The 24,842-nt window shown below is 50.2% G+C and overlaps 2 protein-coding genes and 1 long non-coding RNA gene across 4 annotated transcripts in view; 2 read left to right on the top strand and 1 right to left on the bottom strand.

The window, feature by feature from the left end:
- The window catches only part of LOC137474548 (arf-GAP with dual PH domain-containing protein 1-like), a 177,282-nt gene that overhangs the window by 123,180 nt on the left and 29,260 nt on the right, over positions 1-24,842 (top strand). The window lies entirely within an intron of this gene.
- On the top strand, positions 1,701-14,888 carry MFNG (MFNG O-fucosylpeptide 3-beta-N-acetylglucosaminyltransferase). The gene is made up of 8 exons (XM_068191187.1): positions 1,701-2,391; positions 6,809-6,857; positions 7,376-7,478; positions 7,566-7,719; positions 8,772-8,857; positions 10,135-10,300; positions 10,825-10,910; positions 11,718-14,888. Exons 1-8 carry the CDS (start codon positions 2,053-2,055, stop codon positions 11,782-11,784), a joined length of 1,050 nt encoding a protein of 349 aa, XP_068047288.1. The 5' UTR covers positions 1,701-2,052; the 3' UTR covers positions 11,785-14,888.
- On the bottom strand, positions 12,544-23,118 carry LOC137474539 (uncharacterized). Of its 2 annotated transcripts, none has more exons than XR_010999405.1 (2): positions 22,590-23,118; positions 12,544-12,625 (listed from the first exon to the last, which is right to left on the bottom strand). It is a non-coding gene; the product is annotated as an uncharacterized lncRNA (long non-coding RNA). The 2 variants fall into 2 exon arrangements; XR_010999404.1 differs by lacking the exon at positions 22,590-23,118 and adding an exon at positions 18,489-20,672.

Here is a 24,842-nt window from a genome sequence, read left to right as displayed (position 1 = left end):
TGAATGCCCGCAGCTTGTAGCTCCCTGAGGAGGCACTCTGATTTCGGCAGCTTATTTAGAGCACTACCATCCTGCTGTCCCCACGCTTCACGCTTGCTGCACAGGGAAGCTGAGATGGGGGCATGGGTATCATCCCCTCTCCTGGGCTGGTTGTCTTTCTGGATCTCTCTGGCTACTCTGTAAAGTGGCCTGCAGGTAGTGTGAAGGGGACTGCGTGGTCACCTACCCCATATCTAACTGAACCAGCAAAAGCATGCAGCAATCTATGGTACTGACTCCAAAATTTCCCTTCCATGGTGGTCTCTGTCCTTGGGAGGGTTTCTGATATCCCTATCCCTTGCTGGCACCCAGAGGGCTGGAAGTGAAGGAGGTGGCTCAGGGGAGACCAGTGGTGAAGGTGGGGGGTGAGGAAGGAGCTGGAGGTGCCACTTTGCTGCTGTGCCTGCAGGTCTCTGCGGTTTTCCAAAGAGAGGGGACATTCCCTTTCCTTTCCCAGGGAAAGGGAAACTACATCTTGGACAGCACGAAAGCCACAAGAGACGAGTTGCTGAGCTCAGCCCTGCTGCAGAGGGCAAGGACCCGAGTGGGATATAAATTCAGCAGTGACACTCCACCCCCCTGCCCCCACCCCATGCTCCCCCAGAAATGTTCAAGGCCAGGTTTGATGGGGCTCTGAACAACCTGCTCTAGTGGAAGGTGTCCCTGCCCGTGGCTGTGGGCTTGGAACTGGATGATCTCTAAAGTTCCTTCCAACCCGAGTCATTCTGTGATTCTACAACTGGGAGGGAGGCAGTACACCCTTCCTCATGCCTTTGGTTGCTGGTGCACCTCTTCCTGTGAGTGTCACTGGTTCTGCAGCCTCCTGAGCAGCAAAATGTCCTTGGACATCCTGGTGACGATGTGACATGGGGCAGAGGGTGGGAATTACAGGGCTGGAAGCAGAGGAAGAGGGACCTTCCAGAACAGAGTCATAGTTTAGGGAGATGGGTGTCAGAAGTGGGGGTCACACCCCAGCTTGAGACTCTGGGGTGTGGCAGCAGGAGGGACAGCAGGGAACACACGATCCTGCTTTGGGAGGCAAGCTGGAACTGAAAGGCAGGGGCAGCAACTCAGACCTGTATCCATAGGAAAAGTCTGGGGCTGAGGGAATTCCTGGGGAAAAATCGTTCTTTGCAAGAACAACACAGGACCCCGCACCTTAACTTCACCAGAGCCCGCATCAGTGTCAGCATCCCCTCCTCTCTCAAGAGCACTGGGATGAGCAGGGCTGCAGAGATCTGGCCGAGCTGTCACAGAGAAGCGGGGGAGTCAGTCAAGCAACAGGTTTGTCCTCCCAGGTCTGCCGTTTGTCACCTTGGAGGTGTCCCAGGGCGGGGGATGCCCTGGTGAGGCAAACCACCTGTCAGACGCCGACTTCCCACTTCTCCATCCTTCCTGCCCCGGGCTGGCGCCCCGCCCCGTGCCCGGAGGCGGGACCGGGGCCGGCAGGAGCGGGCGCTGCGGGAGGGAGCGGGTGGGGAGGCAGCCCCGCAGCCCCGCCGCACCGCGTCCGTGCCGCCCTGCGCCCGCCGCTCGCCTGCTGCCGGAGCCGCTGGCTCGCCGCTGTGGGCTGGTGTCTTCTGACGCCTTCCGTCCAGACTTCCCACTCATGGCTCTGATCTCTGTTGCCGCCCCCTCAACACCCAGCCTGGGACACTCGGCCTCTCAGTCGGGAGCAGGGATGCTCGCTTTCCTCCTGGCAGGCTGTGCCAGCCATGTGCCGTCTCCTCGGAGTGTTTTCCAGTCGTGTGTCCCTGCCTCGCTGGGTCATTGAGCTCTCCGTAGTCTGTGAAACTCCCCCCTGCTTCAGCGGGATCCTTCAGCTGTGCTCACTCTTTGGCATCCTGGTCTTTGGCCACCCTCTTCCTTGACCACATCTGTTCAGACCTTGCTCTTGACTAATCTTGCCCCTTCGGAGGCTTCGAGAAGAGCAGACAGCGTCACGTGGAGGTACAGGCAGAGTTTGTCCTTGTTCAGTAGGATACTGGCTGCGGCACGATCAGTTTGGGAGCCATGGGCCGTCGGCTCCTCCGCGGCGTCTCTGGAGCCGCAGTCTTCCTTGCCAGTGTGGCTCTCCTCTCCATGCGGCACCGCGGGGCTCGGGAAGCAGCTCAGTACCCAGGGATCGGGGAGGGGATGGTGGAGAAGCCAGAGCAACAGAGCGAAGGGAGCCCAGAGGGAGCTGGTGGCAGGGGGCAGAAGGACCTCAGACTCCATCCTCCGGAGGTATACAGGACTAAGGGAAGCCTGACGCTTGGGGACATTTTCATAGCTGTGAAGACAACCAAGAGGTTTCACCAGAGCAGGATGGAGCTGCTCCTGGACACGTGGATATCCCAGGCCAGCCAACAGGTGAGTGTGTGGATTCTGACTAGATAGAAGGTGTTAGGCATGGGGTGTCAGGGCAAGGGGATAAAAGCCAGAGGAAGAGGAGGCTGGGCACTGTAGTGCCCCTCAGTACTTTGCTTAATTTTCTCTATTTCTCACTTCACATTCAAAGGGAGATGCTGCCCAGCAAAATGTTTCACCAGTAGCTGCTTCGTAGGAAAGATGACATACCAGACTGAATGCACAGACTATCCAGTGTCTGTACGAAATGGTGGCTTTCCATTTCTCCCAGAGCCATGAGTTTGCTGATTTTGGAGCTGACAGGCTCCCCTGGCTCTTTGTCAGGATGCCTACACTGTGCCTGGGCACCCATTGCCCTGGAAAGGTGCAGTGCAGAGGGCAAAAGAAGAAGGCAGGCAGGCTCCTGGAGGACCTCCTGTAGTTAGCCCTCTTCACCCCCCAGCACATCAGCACAGTCCACACTTTCCCTTCTTGGGCAGATGCCTTCATGTGCATGATCTTGAAGTGGTGCGGGTGTATTTTTGACTCTTTTTTTTTTTTTTCTTAAACTGTGGGCCCAATGTTTCCATCCTTTGCTAAAACAGTTTGGAGAGTTTCCTTCCTGCTAGAGAAACTGATGTGGGGCACCACGTTAGTGGTGCTGTGCAGGCTGGCTTACTGGTGGGCAGGAGTACTCCCCAGAGCTCCGGTGCTTTTCTCCCTCCCTCGCAGAGCTGCTCCTCAGGAAAGAAGAAATCCTGTGGCTGCCCTGAAGGATGGTTTTTTTGCCTCTGCCTGTGCGCGATGGGTGCCTATAAGGCAAATTCAGGCCCCATCGAGGAAGGGGGACAGGGGGCGGAGGTACTGGGTAGGAAAGCGCCTGAAGCAATGCAGGGTTTTCTGGGTAAGGGTGGTTTTCCATTTCATGGTGCTGCAAACTGTCTGGTCTGCTGCGGTCGTCACAGGAAGCCATGTCCTATTTTGAGCATGCTTCCTCTCCTGGCTGCGTGTCCCTCTCAGCATCTGAGATGCCCTGCTTCCTCCTGCAGATGCACTTCTCCTCTCCGGCCAGCTCCAGCCCAGCAGCTCCTTGGAGAAACCAAACCCAACCACATGGCTGCACTGGCATTAGGATATTGCTCGTGGGACCTTCCCGGTGGGCTTTTAAGGAGCAATTCACCTGCCCCTCCTTTGTTTGACAAATCTGTGCCTGGCCATTCTGCTGATGACAGGAATTAGATACTAGCTCCCCAGACTCATCTGATCCCCTCTGGAACGCAAGTGATGTCCAAACCTTGGAAGAGGTGTTGAATTTTCCATGCTCCTGCCAGCCTTTGGAAAGCTACACAGACTGAGCTGGAAAATAAGAAGGAAGGGGTAGAATGGGAGTGTCACTCATTTTTAAACAGAGTTTTTTCAGTGTTATCAGTTTTTGTTGCAAGCTCAGTATTTTCCTTCTCCCTCCTCAATTTTCTGTATTTTTCTTATTATTTTTTTACAAAATGGCTTTGAGAGAAGGGGAATGGGAGCAGAAAGGGAGGTAAAGAGAAGTAAATGAAAGTCAAAACCTTTTTTTTAAAATATGTTCTTGCTTAAGGGTTTTTTTAGGTTTACAGGGAAGGGTTAGTTTTGAAAATTTGACAGTATAGAAAACCTCACTTAGCAAAAAAAAAAAAAAGACAGCTTTCAATTTGCAAAGGACATTTAATTGCTGTGGGGACAGGAATAGTGCACCAGACCTCCTGTTATTGAGTCCTTATGGAGAGACATAGGCTTTAGGAACCAGTCCCAGAGAAATTCAGATCTCAGAAGTCCTGATGTGCAGAGGCTGCCTTTTCCTAGGGCTGATCCAGCATCTTACTGTCTCACTTGCCCTTAATCATGGCCGGAGACCAAGTCAGTGAGTGTTTCTCCACCAGTGGCCAGCAGGAAAATTTTAACAGCTGGCTGTGTTGCTGATGCCAAGCCTAGCTTCAGAGCTGGATACCCGCGTGGTTTCCTCCTGGAGGAAGCAACCCAGACCTCCCAGGTCAGGCTTAGGTGACTGTAGTAGGAGGCAGGAGCAGCTGTGGTTTTGATGGCGAGGACAGACTGTATGGGAGCTGAATTAAAAATCCTCTGTGTTGGACTCTGTTGGGGTGGAAAATAAGAGAGAGAGAGATTGTCTTTGAAACTGCTCTGTTTAATCTGAAGACATGCAGTTGGTGAGAGATGGAGAAGTGTGAGGTGGGCACTCTTTGCTGGACTATGCTCTGCCTCTTGAGAACTGATCCACGACAAACTTCCCACTGGAGATTGATGTGAAAGACATTTTAGTGAAAGGCCTTTTCCTCAGCAAAAGCCTAATCTAAATAGGAGTGTGGGTTCTGATGATTGTTTAACTGGGCAGAATCTTGGAGTGACTTATACTCCTGGCCCCAGTAGTTTTGATGGAGATAAGCCCAGCTTTCTGGTGTGGTTTGGTAATGTGAACTGTTTCTAGTACTTCCCCTTCTTTTAGAAGTCCACACACCCAGCCAATTGGAAGGAAACCTTTGAATGCCCCATCCTGAACTGGCTTTCAGATTTTCAGTGATGTGAACACACCCCAGATTTTGAATCTGTTCTCTGTGCAGGACACAACAGTAATCCTGCTGATGTGTTTGCATTTTGGAGAGGGTTTCTTCATAGAGAAATGATACCCTGGGAGCTTAGGCGATGAACATGGCCCTGGATTGTCAGATTCCACATTTTTATTCCCTTTTCCTAGTTTTTTATTGCTAGGCTATTTCCCCACTTTGGGGTGAGGAAGTCTCAAAGTCTAGTGTTTATCCATTGCCTAGGTTCTTATGTTCATGAAGGATTGCCAGAAAAAGCTGTTTGACATAGTGGCTCCATATCACTGCTTGCACTGCTGTCCAGCAGACATCCTTTCCTACACAGACATCTTCTCCACTCCAGAATGGAGGGATACTTCCTGTGCTTCATCTCTTTCTCAGTTATTTTGGACAGTCTGGTGTTGCCTGTGGTGACAGTGTACTTTCATCCTTGGGTTCCACAGGAACGTGTTGGATGTCTGCAAAAAAAACCACAACCGTTTCTCATCTTGCATCAAGAGAAAACTGGGAACCTCAGAATATTTTTACATGTAGAAAATTTGGAAAATATGCATCTTGCTATTTTAAGTCAATCAAATGTGCTGTTTGTTAGAGACGTGATATCAAGTTGATTTTATATCTGTAAGCAAGTAATTTCCAGCAACGTTTCTTGAGTTTTTTTTTTTTTTTTTAATGTCAGAAAGTTTCAATGGCTTCAGATTTTGTTTTTCTTAAGATGAAAATATTCGCCATAGTGGAAATTTCTAACTCTGACATGCTGGCAAGGGAAATCCCCTGCTGCTGACAATCCCTGCCTTGCCTGAAGGTTATGATATGGTCCCCCTGACCCAGAGCAGTTCCTTTACCCGAGACTTGGCTAATTGCTGCTTGTCACATGATCCCCTTGAAAGTGGTTTTAACTGAGAGACTTTACTGGTGGGGCAGGGTAGAAATGTGTGCATGCTCCATTGCTGCAGCTCAGCTCTTGGTGGGTAATTCCCCAAGCGCTGTAGCTCACCCATCTGAGATCAGGAAACCATCCTGCTGTCTCTGCTTGAGCCGGGTATCTCTGAGGGTCCTGCACCGCCTTATTTTCACGTACACAGCATTTCTCCTGCTATGTCCTCTAGACAGGGATATATCTCCCAAATGCTGGGTGGGCGTGGGGAGATGTAGAGACTCATGTTTCCCTGCCAGAGCCTTTGGGAGCAGCGATGGCTCCTGGAGCTGTTGTCTGCCTGCCTTGTACCCTTTGTGCCTGTGCAGGTGCTGTGTTTAACCAGCCTGTGGGCAGCTGGTGGGGAGACTGTTTATGGCTCGCGACTGCTTTTTCATTTCATGAAAGCTCATTTTCTGCATGAGGAAAGCTTTTCTCCACCAGCCCTGATCCTCGCCTGGCTCTGAAGAGGGGGAGATGTGGCACACAATGGCAGCAAGGGGGATTAGAGAAGCCTGAGAGTAGAGGAAGAGGAGGGGGATTGGGCAGAAAATCGCAGGGGGCTATGCACACTTCACACACAGGCAGATGTTCTTTTAACCCAAGCATCATTTAACCACAATGCTTTAATTTTTATACCACTGACACCTAATCCAGGGTTACCTCGCCCCCTCACTCAGTGTCATGGGTCCCCTGTTCCCAAGGCAGTGGGATGGGTGTGAAAATAAAGCCACACAAGTGCTGCTGGTTGTGCCCTGCAGGAAGGGGGAGCACAGCAATCCTTCTGCTGCCTGGGAGTGGGTACAGCAACAGAGGATGTAGTGGGGTAACCATGTCAAGAGTGTCCAGCTGTGGGAGGAGGAAGTGGGCAGCCAGGAAGAGCACCAGCTCCATCCCTGAGAGTAATCTCTTTTCCTTGTTTCCCCAGACCTACGTCTTCACTGATGAAGAAGATGGTGCCTTGAAAAGGAGAATGGGTAATGACCTGTCCTATGACAGCACCTTTCTACTCTACCTTCAGGCCCTGAACTGTCCTGGCCATGAGAGGGGGTCTGGTGTCAGGGCTGGCTGTCCTGCACCAGCACTGCCCATTGAAACACGCCCCTTGCTGAGTCCTGTGGTGGTGGTCCATGATTTAGTGTGGTTGGCTTACCCCAGGGCATGCAGCCGACTGGAGGCAGGGTGCTGCCTGCTTTAAAGCATCCATGCGTAGAAGTGGCACATGACAGAGCTCCTCAATCTCTGCATCATGGTTGGCAGTGGGCAGGGTGGAAGTGTGGATGGCAGGTGTCCTAGTCTTGGCCAAGTTGCTTGGCTCTGTCCATGTTTCATCTCCTGGTATGGGGAGGAGTAGAACCTGTGTTGCCGTGGGCTTGGATGCCTTTTGGGGGGCCATGAGGAGACTGTCTGTGAGCAAACCCCTTCCCTCCTGCCCAGATGTCCTCCCTGTGACCATGCAGAGTAGTCTGACTCTGAGCTTTCCCTCCTCTGGTAGGTGGCCATGTGATCTTAACCAACTGCTCTGCCGAGCACAGCCACCTGGCCCTGTCCTGCAAGATGGCTGCAGAGTTTGACGCCTTCCTGGCCAGCGGCCTGAGGTGAGGCAGGAATGCTGTGGGGGGACCCCCGAGAGCAAGAGGCACCCTCCTTACTGCAAACTTCTTGTGTCTTCCTGTCTGCACCAGCTGGTTTTGCCACTTGGATGATGACAACTACCTGAACCCTCAGGCGCTCCTGAAGCTCTTGTCCTCCTTTGCGGAGACATGGGATGTTTACCTGGGCAAGCCCAGCCTGAACCGACCCATCTGGGCCTCCGAAACGCTGCAAAACAACCAGACGGTACAGCCTGTGGTGGTGGTGTGGGAGCAGTGGGTTGTTTTGGTGCTCTGGCTCACATTTGTTGTGGTTTAACTCCAGCCAGCAGCCAAACTCCACGCAGCTGCTCGCTCACTCTCCCACCAGAGGGAGCGGGGAGAGAATCGAAAGGGTGAAAGGTAGAAAACTCATGGGTTGAGATAAAGACGGGAAAAGCAAAAGCTGTGTACACAAGCAAAGTAAAACAAGGAATTAAATCACTGCTTCCCATGGGCAGGCAGGTGTTCCGCCACCTCCAGGAGAGCACAGCCCCATCATGTGTAATGGTGACTTGGGAAGACAAACACCATCACTCCAAATGTCCCACCCCTTCCTCCTTCTCCTCACACTTTATACACTAAGCTTGGTGTCATATGGTCTGGAAAATCCCTTTGGTCAGCTGGGGTCACCAGTCCTGGCAGTGTCTCCTCACAACCTCCTTTACACCCCCAGCTTCCTCACCAGTGTGGCAGTAGGAAAGCAAAAAAAGCCTTGGCTGTTGTGTAAACCCTGCTTAGCAATAGCATAAACATCTCTATATCATCAATGCTGTATTGGGCACAAATCCAAAACACAACCCCACACTAGCCACTGTGAAAAAAGTTAACTCTACCCTGGCCAAAACCATCACAGTATTGCAAGGAGAGATGGGTCCCAAGAGCAATGACAGCAGCTGAAAACTTGCCAGCCAACTTGTCTAAACATGACTGTAGGTGTTGACTAAATTTGATCGTCCAAGGGGCAGAGTCCCTTGTTTCTGCTCTGCCTTTGGGTACATGTCTGACAGGACAAAAGCCTGCCCTAGGCACCCCACCTGTTGCTGCCAGCTGGAGCAACTGGCTGTTCCAGTTATGAGGAAGTGAAAATCCATGTTGTACTGCTAGCAAGTCCTTCCTCTGGGCAGCAGTCAGGGGACTGGAGTGACAATAGGGCTGTGTTTGTCCTGACGTCTAAGCCTGGTTTCCAGCATTCCCACCTCTGGGAGTGTGGCATTGTCTAAGCCTCTGCCATTGATTTTCTCTGATGTTTCTCTCCAGAAATCCGTGCGCTTCTGGTTTGCCACGGGAGGGGCTGGGTTCTGCATCAGCCGCAAGCTGGCAAGGAAGATGGTGCCCTGGGCCAGGTGAGCTGGGGAGTGTGGGAGCCTTTGAAGAGATGAGCAACATGGCTGCACATTAATTCCTGGCAGTGTCAGACCTGGATTTGTGCATGTGGTGTGCAGAGTGCCACATGCTGCCCGTCTGCAAGATGTGAGACTGGAGGAAGGATACAGTGGGTGGGTCTGCCAACTGATTGAAAACTGGCAAGAGCAGGCACATCAGTAAACATGGTCACAGGATTATGGACCCCTCTCTCTCCATCTCCTTAAGGCTCTTGGTTACTCCCTACACTCCTTCCAATCCCTTTCAGCTTTGTGTGACTCTTTTTCCATCTGCCTATCTCATCTCCCCTTCATCTGCTTCTTTCCAGCTTTCCGTACCTCCCTCCTGAGCTAATTTTCTGTTCCGTCACCAGAAACCCTCTTTGGCTTCTCGGGTGTTCACTGTCATTTCCTTAGCTTGATGCATGGAGAACAGAGATAGGTCCCAAGGTCATGTTATCCCAGCCTAGAACAAGATGATGCCCTAGGTAATACCACAGGCATAGGCTGTGGTAGGCATAGGTAGGCATTGGATGTGCCTTAACCTGCCTTAACCAGATCTAAACATACCCAGGAGGACAGATTTGATCCACACCAGGTGGCTGCTTTAGCCAAACCCATGATAGGTATTCTATGGTAGACCCAGTCAGGAGGATGACCTGTGATCTAGGGTAAAGTGAAAGTGGCACAGATAGACAATGCCTAACCTGGCATAAAGCCTGCCACTACTGTTTTTAAAATGCTTAAAACACATTTCAGTTTTCTGGGGGTTGTTGTAGTAGACAACACTTCATACTGTGTAAATAATTCCAGTTCCAGAAGCCTTAAAACTGGGTTTAGCCTGTCATCAAAAGGTGGCCAAGTATGTGGTGTTACATTACCGTAGATGGCTTATCCAAGCTGCATGTCCTGTTTTTACTTTTCCCTGGACCTGGCCATGTGCTCCCCCTGTTTCTCTTGTGGTGGCTTGTCTGATCCCTCAGGGACTCAGTGCACTTAACCAAACACGTGGAGAAGTGACTGAGTGAAGTCTGTCAGCTCTCTACATCAGCTTACCAAGGACTTGGATTATGTATCAGGGTCAGCATGGCTGGGAATGGTGAAAGAGCAATCCCGTTCCCGAGTATGTGCAGGTGGAACTCAGGGATTTCTTGCCTAGTTACAGAATTTACTCTGGTTTTCAGTAATCTCCAGCCCAAGTGGATGACTGCATCTGCTCCTACCCTTTTCCTAACCCATGCAGCCCTACTCTCTTCCAGTGGCAGGAACTTTGTGAGCACTTCCGAGCTCATCCGCCTGCCAGATGACTGCACCGTGGGTTACATCATCGAGTGCAAACTTGGTGGGCAGCTGATTCCCAATGCACTCTTCCACTCCCACCTGGAGAACCTGCAGCTCATCCCCACCTCTCAGCTCATGCAGCAGGTGAGGAGGGGAAAGGAAGCAAGAGAGAGGTGTGTGAGGAAGGAGAAGTGGAGGGGAGCTTACAGGCACGTCGATCCGCTGATGGCACTGATGAGCATTGAATCAATCATCTGGTCTTCTGGGGAGGCTTTCCTGACAAATGCTTCTTTGAAATAAGGAGCAGATGTTGCCTGCAGCACAGTTGCCAGTCACAGTCCCCTGGGATCAGTGGTGGGGAGCACATGTATGAGGAGTGATGGGAGGATTGAGGGCATCCCTGGGAGAATGTAGCACAAGGACACGCAGAAATGATGATTGATTGGGAAAGGGCCTTTGACATGGCACTCTCTCTGCCTTGTAAAGGACTAGTGGGCAAAGGACTAGTGGGATGGATCATCATGGGAAGGAAGACAGGAGAGATGTGAAAGGCAGAGGCTAAGCCAGCAGAGAAAGAACTAGAATGGGAATTTTTGTCATCCACAGCAAATTCCTTACTCCTGAACTCATCTCATTCTCTCTATTCCTTTCTCACCACTGCTTTGTAGGTCACCCTCAGCTATGGTGTATTTGAGAACAAACTCAATGTCATTGAGCTCAGTGGCCCCTTCTCGGCCCAGGAGGATCCCTCAAGGTATGGGGCATGAGTCCTCTGGGTGTTGCTGCTGTGTGAGCCCTCAGACAACAGGCTGGGATGGGGAGGCAGCCCAATGGGGTGCAGGAGGGCTAGAGGGAGGGACAGGAACCTTAGGTGAGGGGCACCCCAGCATTAAGCTATTTGTGAATGCTTATGAACGTTGCAAACCTTTTTGGGTGAGTGGGAAGAAATTAAGCATTTAAAACATTTTATTTGGACAATGCCTAAGCTGAAAGTATTGCTCTTTATTTCCCATTTTGAGACTGAACAAGCTAACATTTTACCTCAGGGACAGGAACAGAAATGTTCTTTTAAACTCAGGAAAGGAAACTCTGCTTGTTTTTTCATTTTATGCTTTGCTGAGAAAACTGAAGGAAAAAAAGAAAAAGGTTCACTTCAGGCTGACTGCAAACAAAACTGTTCTTTGATTTGCCTTCTCCTCTTTGAGTGAGCAAACCTAAAGTTGTTATTTGCAGAGCATGAGTAGGAAGATCCTGGCTGGAGATAGCAGGGGTGGGAAGCAGCTAGGTGATGAAAAGAGCATCAGCAGAACCAGTGCCTATGTCCCTGCCTGTGATCAGGGTGAGCTGTGGGCTTGGGCTCCATGGGCTAGAACTGGATTTGGGTATCAGAGGGAGGCTTTGCTGAGAAAAGACATCTTGGGGTGAACAACCAGTCCTGAGCTCTGTGGTGCAGGGTGGGCACCTAATGTGGAATGGGGCATGAGGGAGAGGCCTCCCATCTTCTAGCTGTGTACTGGTGTAAAAACTGTCCTCTGACCTTACTTTGCTTTCTCCCCGGCAGGTTTCGATCCCTCCACTGCCACCTCTATCCTGACACCTCCTGGTGCCTGCAGGCTGTTGACTGCTGATGCCTGAGCCTCAGCTTCAGGGGATCCAAGTGACACCTGTTCACCTGCCGGGAGTGGGACACTGAAGAAACTCGGTGCTCCCAATTTCACCTTCACTCTGGTGGTCTTGGCGCTCTGTGGTGGCTTTCTTGCTCCTTGCTCAATACTGGTGACATAGGACAAGAGACAAGGTCTGATCCAAAGATGGATAAGATGGGCTGGACACATGAATGAGCTTCTCATCTGAGCTGGGATAGGTGCAAGGGATGGGAGCAGTATGCCTTCTGAGCAGATCAAGGATTGGATAGCGACTGCTGGGCATCTGGGTGGAGATGAGGACTTGCTGCTGCTGCTGCTCTGTGCCCTAGCTGCATCTTGCTGGACTAGAAGGGCCCTGTGTGTGCATACCTGGTGCCCAGCTCCTGGTGGGTGGCAGCATGCCATGGCTGCAGACTCTCTGAGCAGGGCCTCTTCCTCCATATTGGTGCTTTCCTACTGCCCACACTTTGCAGCCGCAGACCTGCTGAGTCTCTGCATAGTCAAAGTCTGTAGAAATTGAAAATGTGACCATTTTTGGGCTGAATGAATCCTGGAAAAGCATAGTCCTTGCTCAACAGAGGGGAGATGGGCAGGAAGCACAAAGAATCAGGAGTCCCCTGCTCTGCTGGGACAAAAGAGGGATGGAGTAAAGGAGCTAGGGGGAAACTGAGTGAGATGGGGATGGTTCCCACATTGAACGTTGAAGGTTTGATCTTGTATGGTGCTGCATTATTCCTCTCCTTTTACCTTCTTGATGTGGGGTCAGGATAATCTCTTGCTCTAATTACCAACCTGTCGGCTGAGATTAGACTCCAGCTCCTATCTGTGAGAAGAGACATAAAGGATTAGAGCTGGCTGAAAGAGAGGAGGAAGGAAGAGATGGAGAAGGAGCACTCAGGAGTGGATTAGAGGTTACAGCTTTATAATCTTTTCTGTCCCCAACCAAAAAAATTAAGTCATGAAGGAATGGAAGCAGCAAGGCAAAGAGCTTTTTATCTCTGTGGGGCTTCCCTCCAGATGCCAATAGCAGCTTTCTGCCTTCCTGCTCTCCCTGCTGAGCGTAACGGGGGGGAAGGAGTGGACCCAAATAGGTTACAGTCTTTCTGGCATGTTTGTGAAGGGTCCTTTTCTCAAAACAATGCCTCGTGTGAAAGCTGAGCAATGGTCCTTGCTGGGGAATGAACTCTGGCATCATTTTGTCCTTGTACACACAGTTAGGTGGCTGGGGGAGGGTTTTGCAGGGAAACCTGGAAGGCAGAGAGGCTGTTTTAAATGGCAGGTGGTGCCACAAACAGGTATTTTACTTTAAAGAGTATTTCAAAACAGACTGCTGGGATCTGTGAGAGATCCTGTAATCTCCAGATGAAAAGACAAATGCCCTTTCTCTAAAGAGCTGCTCAGTTTTGATGCTGCTGATGTGACTAAGCCTGCTGCTGGTGGGCTGGAAGAGCCAAAGGCAACTGTCACTGTGGCTTTGCCGTTTTGAAAACTGGCCACTCTGTCACCTCCTTCCACCCCCAAGCACCAGCATCTCCTACACAGTGCACACAGAGTTTAAAGGAAAGGCATCAGAAAGACCTTCCACCTCTGAGAAGGGGGATCTAGAAAGGAATGAGCACTTTCATTTCTGGAAAAAACAGAAGGCAGGAGCCTGCAGAGCTGTTTTCCAACCTGGTCATTCTTACTGGCATTTAGTCAGCTTGTGTAGCAGCACACAGCCTTGCTTTCTTCTGTTGCACAACAGGCCTTTGAAGTGGAAGTTTGTCCTGAGCAGGCACAGGAGTGAGCTGATGCCACTCCTTGAATTGTGGAAAGCCCTTGGCTCACACGGCTACACCAGCCAAGAATCCATGTGGCACAACAGAGACACAGCTATTGGAAGAGGGATGCAGCACCAAGAAGTCCTGCCCCACAGGACTAGTGGTTTGGGCACAACCAGAAGATGGAATACGGTTTTGTGAGAAGGAGAGTCTTCAAGAGAAACCTACACCACTTGGATATATCATTTTTCCCCATTCAGATTTTCAGCTGATGTTAATAGAGACTTTGAGTTAAAAAGCTGGTCCTGGCTGTACACGTCCTGGTGACAATCACAGCAAAATGTGATTCATGTGAGGAAACTGGTACAGCAGCTTCACTTCCCTGGGGTAAAAGCAAAGAAGAGAAACCGAAAGCTTGCTTTGGATCCTGGCTTCAGCTGGTGTGAATTGACCTGGTGCCTTTTGCATGGCTGAAGATCAGATGTTTAATGGGTTGAATCCTTGAGTGGCTGCATGGGGACCCATTTAAGACTGGGTTTCTTTGCTGGAGCAGTTAAGTGCTACTTTTGTGGAAATTATCTTGTCTCATAAGGAAACAGAGCAGATGAGAAGATGTCTGGGGCAGGGCATCTCTTGGGCCGTAGAGAAATGAATGACAGAAAAGTCCTGCTATGCCTGTGACGACAATACACTGGAAAGAAAATAGCTCCTGAGTTGACAAAAGAAACCAGGTTTTCTCTAAGAACAGAGAGACAGCTTAATGGGATGTTCACCACATGAAATCTGATCAATGTTAAAACATGAGTTAAAATTAGTTTCAGGAATGGTTCCTGCCCCTAGGGCTTGCTGTCAGATATTGTGGTTTTACAGTCTCATTTTTCTAGTTTATTAAAATGTTTAGCTGCTTGGGAAAATGAGAAACAATCTCATGTGAAACTTTTCAGGGGGCTGTCTTTTTTTATTCTTGTTCTCTTGATGTAACAAAGATTTTGGAAAGGTTCAGCTGGGTCTATTAAATTTGTATTTTCTTTTTTTTTTTTTTTTTAATATCTCTACCTTTCTCTAGCTCACACTTTTCTCATTGCAGGAAAAAAAAAAAAAAAACAAACCTATGCCAAGAACAAAAAGGAATGGAGACATGGTCTTTATATTTTACTGGGAAAAATGGGGTCAAAGTCAAGGGTGTTGGCATGACCCTGCTGTTGTACAACATTAAGTGTAGTTCAAGGTTTCAAGTACAGACACCTCTGCCTGCCCAACACCATAGCAACCAACACTATTAATGATGTTTAAACTGTATACTGAAAATTCAGAAAAAGGAGAAGGAGGGGGAAAAAAGCAGTTACAGTATTTGAAATGTAAAATATTAAGTAAGGCTTTCATGTTAACAATATCTTTTCTTCACTTTCCCCATAGCGTGAAGAATTTTTATAAGAAAAGCCCTATTTGACAGTGCAAAAAAAATGCTAATGACTATCCTTTCTTTAGGGGAAAAGAAGTTAGTTGAAATAGGTGGGAAAATGCAGTTGTTGCTAAAGACTTGAAGGGGAGAGAGAAGAATAGCAACACTTGACAGTGGTTCTGTCTCTGGTGCCAACTCCTCTTAACAGCTCTGCTGCCAAAGAAAAACAGATTCCTGAGCCACTGTGGGATTTGCCCAACTCGTACCCAGACTGCAGCCTTCAGCTCTCTCCCAAGGCTTCTTGCTAAGGAAGCAGCCTTCAAAAGGTGAGCAGTTTATCAGACAGAAGTCAAAGGATGAGAAATAGGAACAGGAAGAAAGGAGAGTGGAAGGAAAGAAACCACCAAGTGAGGCCTTGGAGGAGTGTGGGAGTTTTAGCAGTGCATTGAAAGTGCTGTTTGCAGGAGCAGGAAAGGGGGTGCTGCCTGGCCCCCCAGGTCTGGATTTTTTTTTTTTTGTGATCAGGGCAACTGCAACTCGCCAATGACACTGAGGATGCCAGCCTGTGAGACAGAGTCCACCTTGGAAGAGGTGAGATCAGTTTGGTTGGCCCTGAACCTCTTATTTTTTTTAATAACACTCCAGATAAGTCAGTGGCTTTTCATGAGTGTTACAGTCACTTGCTTACAACAGATTTAGCTTCTTAATTTACTTCTTCTGCCCTTGCTTACAATGCAGGCTTTTCAGACAGTCCAGAGTGGGATCAGCAGCTCTTAATTAATTTGTTAATTTTTTTTTGTCTTCAATCTCTGAAAAACCTGATTTGGCAGCTGGCTCTACACACTCCTGGGATGGATGCAAAGCTGAAGGAGGGTGGGTGACTACTCCATTCAGTGAGTGCATGGCCACAGGGAGGAATAGACCATCCTTATGTTTTTCCTTGAGGAACCTGCTAGCAGTTGGTGCCCGAGATGGAATCTCAGACTAACTGGAACTTTCTCCTCTGCCAAATAGTGCTCATCATGTGGCTTCACTGAAGAGGATGCAAGTGTTGCCATAGACATAAGCAAGGCCAGGAAGAAGAGCAGCATCATAAATGTTAATAAATAAATGTTCTCACCAGCTGGTGCAGGAATTTTTCCTGTAGACTTTCTGCATAAATACCTGGGAGGTTAAAGGAGTGCAGAACTGAGCTGTTGTTGCTCAGATGGCATTGCCTCTTAAGGCTGTTCCTTGACAGCATGAGATTTTTTTTCCCTTCCTGTTTGATCCAGCTTGGACTCTAAGAAAGCAGGGAACTTATCTCTCTCCCTGTTTGAACTGTAAGTGATTAATTACAGACCCCAATAATGGGCTCCTTGCCTATCTCTTGTGTTTAAATTGCCTTCCAGGATTTTGCAGGGCTAAGGAGCCTCTTCCGACTTCACAGCTGACTGTGCCTCGGTTAAGCCTCTCTTGGTTTTGTTGGGAGCTGCATCTGATCCACAGTGAACTTTAAGAACAAATTAAACAGGATTTGCTGGCCCTGACCCTTCTGCCACTGCTTGAAAACAAGACAGTGTTGATTTTAGCAGTGTTGGGAGAAGTGCGATGAAACGGCATTTGGATGGGGAGAGATGCTGCTATTCTGAAACCCTGCTTTCCCCATCCCACCCCCAGAAGTGGGGCACAGAGGGAATCTGCAGCTGGTGCCTTTGGCCACATTGTATCAGACGGAGGATATGCCATGAAATATCCAGCAATTGCACTGGCAAAGAAACCAAGCAGCCCTGGTTCTGAGCCAAGGCAAGCTTGTACTTCGTGCTGGACAGGGTGCCTCCTCTGAATTACTTGCAAGCAGAGACAGAGTGAGGAAGGAGGAGAGGGCTTACAGGATCGATGAGGCAGTATTGTTATGTCTAACTATGGAGAAGAAGATGCTTTTCGGGCCAGGGAGGGGCAGAGTTCAGAAGAAGAGTTTCCTTTCCACCCAGAAATACCATGAAGATCTGAGAGATTTTTGTAATAAGCTCATGTGGTATAAGCACATGAGAGGCGAGGGATGAAGCAAGTAGTTTGGATAAGAGAAAGAACCAGAGAAAAAGTTCTACATCCTCTTCATGGCTGTGCTGGCAAATAATGGATGGTGGTCTGATGACCAGTACCATGGGGCTTAGGGGTTCAGAAAAAAGAGGGGAAAGTCAGAAGGAAAAAGGTAAGAACTCTTCCCCTCTCCACACACTCGTTGCTGGCTGGTGGTTTCTCGCTCGTGGCTCTCCCAGTAGCATAGGAGGAGATAGGGGGCTGGCAAAGAGCATCAGCTTCTACTCTGTGCTACATCTTCTGCCTGAGCATACCCCATGTAACTCAGCTTCCATGAGCACCGGCAGAAGCAGCAGGCTGGGGCAATGAGCAGGATGGATGTGCTGACAAGAGTCTGCCCCTTCCACAATACCCCACCTTTCCCACATTGCCATCAGTTTTGGCTGGAGTGAGGCTGACTGTAGAAGCTGGCCAAGCTCTCTGCTTGCCACAGTGTTTTTTCTGCAGGGGAGAAGCTCCTCTCTGGGCTCTCTGACAGGCTTGTTTCCCAAAGGCATGGTGTGGGCTGCAGACAGAGTCTCGGTGCAGCTGCTGGGGGGAGCAGGGCCCTCCTCCCACCCTCTCCTTTCTCCCAGGCATTCAGCTGTATTGGACGGTGTCTGTTTTTAGCAAAAGTCGCAGATTCAACAGCTGAGCTGATTTTCCAAAGGGACATACAAAACAAACAGCCTGCCATCTGCTCTATTGTCCTGGAATAGCGGCTTGGAGAGTGGGGGAGAGGGAAGGAGGGGAATGAGAGGAATGAGAAGGGGACTGGGAGGAAGAGGATGGGAAAGAGTGGGAGCAGAAGAGAGGAAAAGGCAGACAGGGGAGGCAGGGAGGTCATGGCAGAGAGGGGAGGCTGAAGGAAGAGAAAGAAGGACACAAAGAAAAAGGAAAGCTGTGTGGAAGTGGGGATTTGTTGAGGGGAGAGGACCAGAGGCAGGCATGAGGGCAAACAGGGCTTGCTTGGGATCACCCTGGCTGGATTCCTCAGCCCTATGAGCCACAGAGGCAGGCAATATGAGCACCCCAGTCCTTGCTGAGGCAGAGTCTGACTGCAAAAGAAACAAAGTGGACATAGTGGCCTGGATAATCACTCCTCTTCCACCCACTCAGCCCTGCCTGCTACACACCCCCACCTCTGCTCTGACTTTTATTGAGTGCCGCAGGGCAGGGATTGAACTCCAGGTTTGGCAGCAGAGTAAATAACAGCAACATTGGTCTCTCTGGCCCGGGAGGGAGGAGGGCTGGTTTTAATCAAAGGTAAATAACAGTATTGTCTGAACCTTAATCCAATTTTCTAGAACGGGAGAATAATGTTCCAACTTAAACATGTGGCACTGGCCCACCAGAGAGGGATGGCTACTCAGTCAGCAAGCTGCTGGGCACAGGACAGCCGAGGAGAGCAGAGCTGGGGGAGATGCCACAAGGCAGATAATTTATCCTAGCTAACCTGGGACTGTGCTGTTCTGTTCTAATTCTTCCTGGTTTATTTTCCTGGCTTCAGTCATCTCAAAAGATGGGGCTGGTTGCTGACAGGCAGCACATCTTCATGTAATGTGGGTCCAGTTGATTAAAAGCTCCTGTCCCTCGACTGACAGGAGACTTGGGACCAAGCTGATACCCTGCATCTGCATCCCTGGAGGTGATTTTGCCTCTCATGGTGGCCTAGAGAAAGGTGCTTATAGAGTCGTTCTGGGTGTTACATGGACATGGCATGAATCATGTTTGTGCCATATCAAGTTCCTGCTACCTGTGACATATAAGCAAGATTTCAGTGTTGGAAAACAGTGTTTGTGTTGTTGTTAGTCTGGTAGCACAATGATCTGTGTGACTGGAAACTGCACTCTGGCTTGGTCACATATTAGAATCACAGAGAGTTAGAGAGGTGCTGTTATTCAGCTGTCAGGAGGTTATCTAATCCTGCAGCAGGGCCAGCCACTTTATACCCCTTCCAGCAGATGTTTGTCCAACTGACTCTTAAAACACATTGTTCTGTCCAGACTATCAGTGCTGGAATTGAAAACCCAGTTTCTGATAGTAAAGCACTGATACCTGGTTGATTTTGAAAAGACGGGTTTGTTCTGCAGCGCTGTGCCAACACCATTTGTAGATACCCATTGAGCAGCTCTGTCAGGGTCCTGGGCACTGCTTTCTCCTCTGTGGGGCAGCTGATTTGCAATTCTCTGGAACAAAAACAGTCTGGTGAGGCCAGGACATGTTTGGGAAGAGGCAGAGACACATCCTAGAGCTGAGGGCAGAGGAGGCCAAGCTCCATTCCAGCCCTTTCATCTTTCGAAATGACTTGGCAGTCAACAGCCACAGCTCAAACTGCTGTGTGGACAGAGCAGCTGTCCACCTGTGGGTGGACCGTGGTTTTAAGATCTCTTTTCAGACTAAGCTTTTTGTAAGCATCAAGGCCATGGAGTGAAACCTGCCCACCAAAAGCTCCCTGGTGGCAAACATGGCCCAACACACACCGCGCTTTTGTGACTGCCAATTCCTGGTCATATAATCTGCATGGATCAGGGGCAAGTGGGATAGCTGTGAGTTCATCCTCCCATCTCTATCTCTGACAGCCTGGGATCCAGCAGCAAAAGAGACAGAGGGCACCCGGACACATCCAGGGCAGCACAGGGTAGTTCAAGGAGAAGTGAGGGCTGTCCTTCACGGAGGGGATGTCCAATCCATACAATGACCTTTCCAGACAGGTCAAAAGTGCAGCTCCGGAGGTGCCTTATGCTCATTCCCTTCCCTGGCCATGCACATACACTTTACTGCTGGTCATCCAGCCCTGCCCTGAGAGAGCCCAGCCCCACTGCTGAAAATGCTGGCAGGAGAGAGTAATGGGGAAATATATTTTATTTGTAGCTGACTGTGTGTTTCTTTCCCCGCTGCTCAGCTCTCTCCGGGAAGCACACTGCTTTTGTTTGCCTGCAGTCCCCGGAGTGGCCCCAGCCCTCTGGGACGGGAAGGGGCAGGAGGAGGAGAGCGGGCCGGGTCTGGAGGCGGCAGGCTCTGGTCAGCACCCTGGACAGGGACGGGCCCGCCGCCCCTGCTCGCCCTTGCCTTCCTCTGCCTTGCCTCGTCTGTCTTTTCCTTGCCTTGCCTTCCCTTCGTCTTGGTCCAGGCTGATGGGCAGCCTCCTGGTGTGGCACGACCCCGCTTTGCCTTGCAACCTGCACCAGCACATTTTTTCTCTTGCTTAAGAGCAAATAGTGCTGTGGCTGTGTGCGAAGCTGCTCTGAAGCTGTGGCTTAGATCTGGGTTATTTTTGCAGATAAATCCTCTTTTCTATCAGATTTGACATCAGGCAATCTCTCCAGATCCCTCCCTTTCCCCCTGTCTGACTCCCCCCTTCCCTCCCATGCCCTGTGTTCTCTTTCCTTGCATCTGTGCTCTCCCCTCTATATGGCTCCCTCTCCTTTTCTTTCCCTATAGCCAGGCCTCTGTGAATATAATTTTATCTTCTCACTTTCTGCTGCTCTGCATCTCCACATTGCTCTTTGTGCTTTCCTTGCCCTCAAATGTGTGCATTTTTCTGCTTTCCTTTTTATATCTCTTTTTCTGTTTCGCTCTCCTGGTTGTTTCTCTGTGGTTATTTCCACTGTGCTGTGAGTTTCTCTGAGAGCCCTCTGTGCCCTGGAGTGTTCTTATTTTTTTGGGACCCTCGTACGGCTGATGAAGCTTGGCATCCTCAGCAGGGGAGTTAACTATTTCACACACTGCCCCGTGCCTTCCACCTGATCTAAGGAGGAACTTCCAGGGTGGTGAAGGCAGGAAGCGTTCACAGAAAAGGAATTAAAACAGTCTGGCAGACAGTGGGAGACACTGGCTAATGGATGGATGGATTGGGTAGAGCGTTGATAAAAAGCATTTCCTATATCTCAGAAGAATTCTGGTCTTTGTTTCTCATGTGGTCTATGCCAACACAGAACAACCAGGCTGGGAATGGGCAGAAGGCCATAGAGACATTGAGGAAAAGAAGCTTGCAGAGCTTTATAGTCAGGGCTTGTTCCTGGACTTCAGTGTGGATTTCTGTCTCTCAGCTCTTCTCCTGAAAGTCTAGTTTTGATGGCACAGGAATAATCACAGGCTTCTTCCCCCTGGGAGCTTTGCAAACCCTGAGATGTCCCTGAAGCTGTTCCCCAGCACTGCTGCAGGACAACAGGAGAGGGTATTGACTTACTTGGAAGGAGCTGATACCTAGTGGGTGAGAAAACAGGCTGAAGGCTTCTGTGCTACTTGGAAGTGATCCAGTGTGGGATAATGGGATCTCAATTTCAGTTGCAGAAAATCATTTTAATTTAGAGGAGCCCAGGGAACTCCCAGTCTGACACCACTTTGGTTGGGATTTAGCCAGGGGATCATGGAGAATGGGATTCATGCCAATATCTTACGGATCTGAATTTGTCTGGTGAGGAGAAAGGAAGGAGGTCTTAGCTGCCTTTCACTGGTTTTGGTGCTTTTTTAAAATGGGAGCCCTTTTGGCAGTGACAGGCCCATCCAGTGACAGATAAATGGACTGCAGATGGAGATTGAGTAGATGTGTCTGGAAAAATAGCAGTTGTGTTCCACCTTGCTTGCTCAACAAGCCATGGCATGGCATCCAAAAGAGCTCACAAAGTGTTTGGAAGAGGCAGTGGATTTTCTGTCAAATTGTAGTTGTCCTCTGTAAAGTGACATTTACATTTTTACCAGGCAAAGTAGTTTTTCTGCCCTGCAATCCTTCCAGCACTTTGGGTTAATAGGAGCAGAGGTTGGCTCCTCATTGTCTGTGGCTCGACATTTAGATGACTATCAGACAGGGAGAGAGGGCAGTGGTTTCAGCAGTGCTTAATGAAAAGCTGAGGGAAAGGGAAGTTTTTACTTCACCTTGGATGCTGTCAGCTTGTTTTTTACATTACTCTAATGAAGGCCAGGGAAGAATGGTATCCACTCATACTCCCTCCTAGGCAGAGAGCTGCCATGCATGGCATTTCAAGACCACAAGCAGTCCCACTGAGGGTGGCAACACTTTGTGTTAGTCCCATGATGAAATCTTTTGATGTACTGCATATCTAAGCAATTTGAATGTTTTCTTCCAGTGCAGGATGCAGCACTGTTCCCCTTGATGAGGCTGCAGGACACCTTTTTTTCTTCATTAAAAAACCCTCCCCCCGCTGCATATGATTTTTTCTTTGCTGTCACTGTTCTGTAATATTTATAAAGGGCAGTTCCTGATGGAAGTGCATGCAGGGCTCAGCTGCCTACCCATGATATGTGGGAGGAAATTTCTCCTCAGGGATTCTCCTCCAGGGCTCCTCTGGGACTCCTCTCTGCTCTGTCAGGCCTGCTCATACTGGCATGTTCAGCACCTTGCTGCATCTCTCCCTCAGAGGCCCCCCAAGTACCTCAACACACCCCCAGACCCAAACTCAAGTCATCTCCCTGTGTAACCGGTCTCCATTACCTCTTTCCAGCTGACAATTGCCCGGAATAGTAACTAGACCTGGTGTTCAGCATTCCTGCAGCACTTGAGCTTGGAAGGAGGCTGAGAAGAGCACTGCTAATTAGCTCACCTCGTATCTGTCAGGTCAGTGTGATCCCTGCTTGAATGGCCTATGTGCTGAAGCACCCAGTGATCATCTCCACAGAGGGACCTGAGCTCCTTGGATTGTCGTCCCACTCTCTCCTTTTCTCCACTCCTGAGAGCAACTGAATGTCACCTTTTTAGTTGCAGAGCCCAGAGACAGCATGTTTTCTGCTGGTGTAAATCAGCATTGATCCACAGGGACTTCAGACCCTCACTCTGCGTACTCAGTCTTGGGAGATTTCTTAGCATAACTCAGGAATCCACAGGTGGCTCCGAATCCAGGTGTCCTGGGTCCAGGCAGAGTGATTGCAGTCTTCCCTGCCTGCCAGTTTCACCGTGGAAGGTTGGCATAGTCAAAACACTAGGAGTTATTTAGGGGAGCTCTGCAGGAAAATTTGGCATAGGAATAAGAGAATAAGATGCACATCCCAGTGTGACAGAAGATCCCAACCACCTGGAACAGGTAAATGGTCAGGATGTTTTGCTCCAGCTCTGTGAAGACTCATTCACAGGGTCAACCAAACCTGAAGGGAGAGCGAGTGCTCTTCCTCTGCCCCTTTCACCACAACTCTCATTTTCTCGCCTCTTGGGGCTAAGCAGGAGGGGATGGACTTTTCCTTCCGCGGAATGGGGCACTTATCCCGCAGGTCACAGGGAGTCTCTGCTACATCGCCTCTGTAGCACTCGGTGAGCAGGAGAGCAATTGCTGACTTGCAATCATTCCTGTCCCCGCTTCCCCACCATGCTGGCTCCTCTGGGGCTCTGGCCCAGCACTGGCAGGGCTCCGTGCTGCCCGTGGGCTGGCTCGTGTGGCTGCTGGAGTGGTGCCCACCATGGCAGGGGTGTCGGGGCATGGTGGGGGCAAGCCGAGACCCAGCTTTCCAGGGCTACTGGGGGGTGTGCAAGGCTTGGGCCGGCCAGATGGTCCGGAAATGGGGCCAGCAGAGGGCACTCCGATACCACCGCTCACCCACCAGACCGAGCCCTCCGATGGGGAACGGGGCCGTCCCCAAAACCCTCCAGCCCTCAGGGGCTCTGCCCTGACTGAAGGAGGCGATGAGGATGAAGTGCAGCAGCCTTGCAAGCCGTGTTTTCATCACTGCGGGAGGGGGAAGGAGAAAATGAGTGAGGAAGATGCAAGGGAGAGAGAAGTACTAGGAATCTCCCACGTCTGTCTCCATCAGCTCAATCGGACACAGACATGGATGGGAGATAGATACGCACAGCCCAGGGTTTTCCCCACCAAGGCAGTGGCATGGCTCTGGCACAGGGCAGCTGAGTGAAAGGGCGGCTGTCTTTCACTCCTTGGAGCCTCAGGCTCAATAGTAGGACCCATCAGTCCCCTATCCTGGTGATGTCACTGTGGTAGACCAGCTCTGGGCACATCCCAGCCGTCCTCACCTTGCAGACAGTGTCAGCAGGACTGACTCACATGTGGGGAACAGTTGAGGCTGGTCCTTTGGCAAGTGAGAGCATTGCCCTGAAAGGAGAAGACAGGAGCCATTTCAGCACTGCTGCTCATGGCATAGGGTGGCCATGGCCATGGAGACAAGCCCTGATGGGTTGAGACACCCTTGCGAGAGGTGCCTGGCAGCAGACTCCTCTGGAGAAGTGTTTTGCACAGGCCGCAGTGCAGCAATACCTTTCAGGAGACTTGGCAAACCTCTCAAGAAGCTGAGGATCACTGCAGTGAGCCCTCTCCTGTCTCCTCATCACCTGGAGGCAGCTCAAGGAGTGCCACACGCCAGAGCAGGAGGGATGGCTGGAGCTGCGCTCATGGCAGAAGTGACCAGCGCGATGCCTCACAGGCATCACTGGGCTGCAGCCACAAAGCCAGAGGTGCCTGTGTTGGCCTCCTGCTTCTGCCCAAGGTCTGGACACCTCCCCCATCATAAAGTCAGTATGACAGCTACATGGGAAACTGGGATTCCCTGGAGTTCCAGGGGGGTGGGGGGTCTCCCTGTCTCCTCTGCAGAGATGGCAGGAGCAGAGCACCTTCCTACGTGCTCTGAGAGCCTGAGTGCCATGTGGTTTTGCTGCAATAAATCTGGAGCAGCTATAAATCTGGAGCAGCTGGCTTAAGTTCCTCCAGGGTTCAGAAGAAAACACATCCAGCCTGATGTGTTTTGTTTGCCCACTCACTGTGTTTCTAATTGGAATGTTTGTAGCTTGGAAAATTGCTCCTTAGACTACAGTACCCACAGTCCTTCACTGGCAGCTTGGCACAGCCTTTTCGGGC

Source organism: Anomalospiza imberbis, chromosome 5, assembly GCF_031753505.1.
Source record: "Anomalospiza imberbis isolate Cuckoo-Finch-1a 21T00152 chromosome 5, ASM3175350v1, whole genome shotgun sequence".
In the NCBI taxonomy this organism is placed as follows: domain Eukaryota; kingdom Metazoa; phylum Chordata; class Aves; order Passeriformes; family Viduidae; genus Anomalospiza; species Anomalospiza imberbis.
The sequence above is the reverse complement of the archived record's forward strand: the minus strand, read 5'-3'. Positions and strand labels throughout refer to the sequence as shown.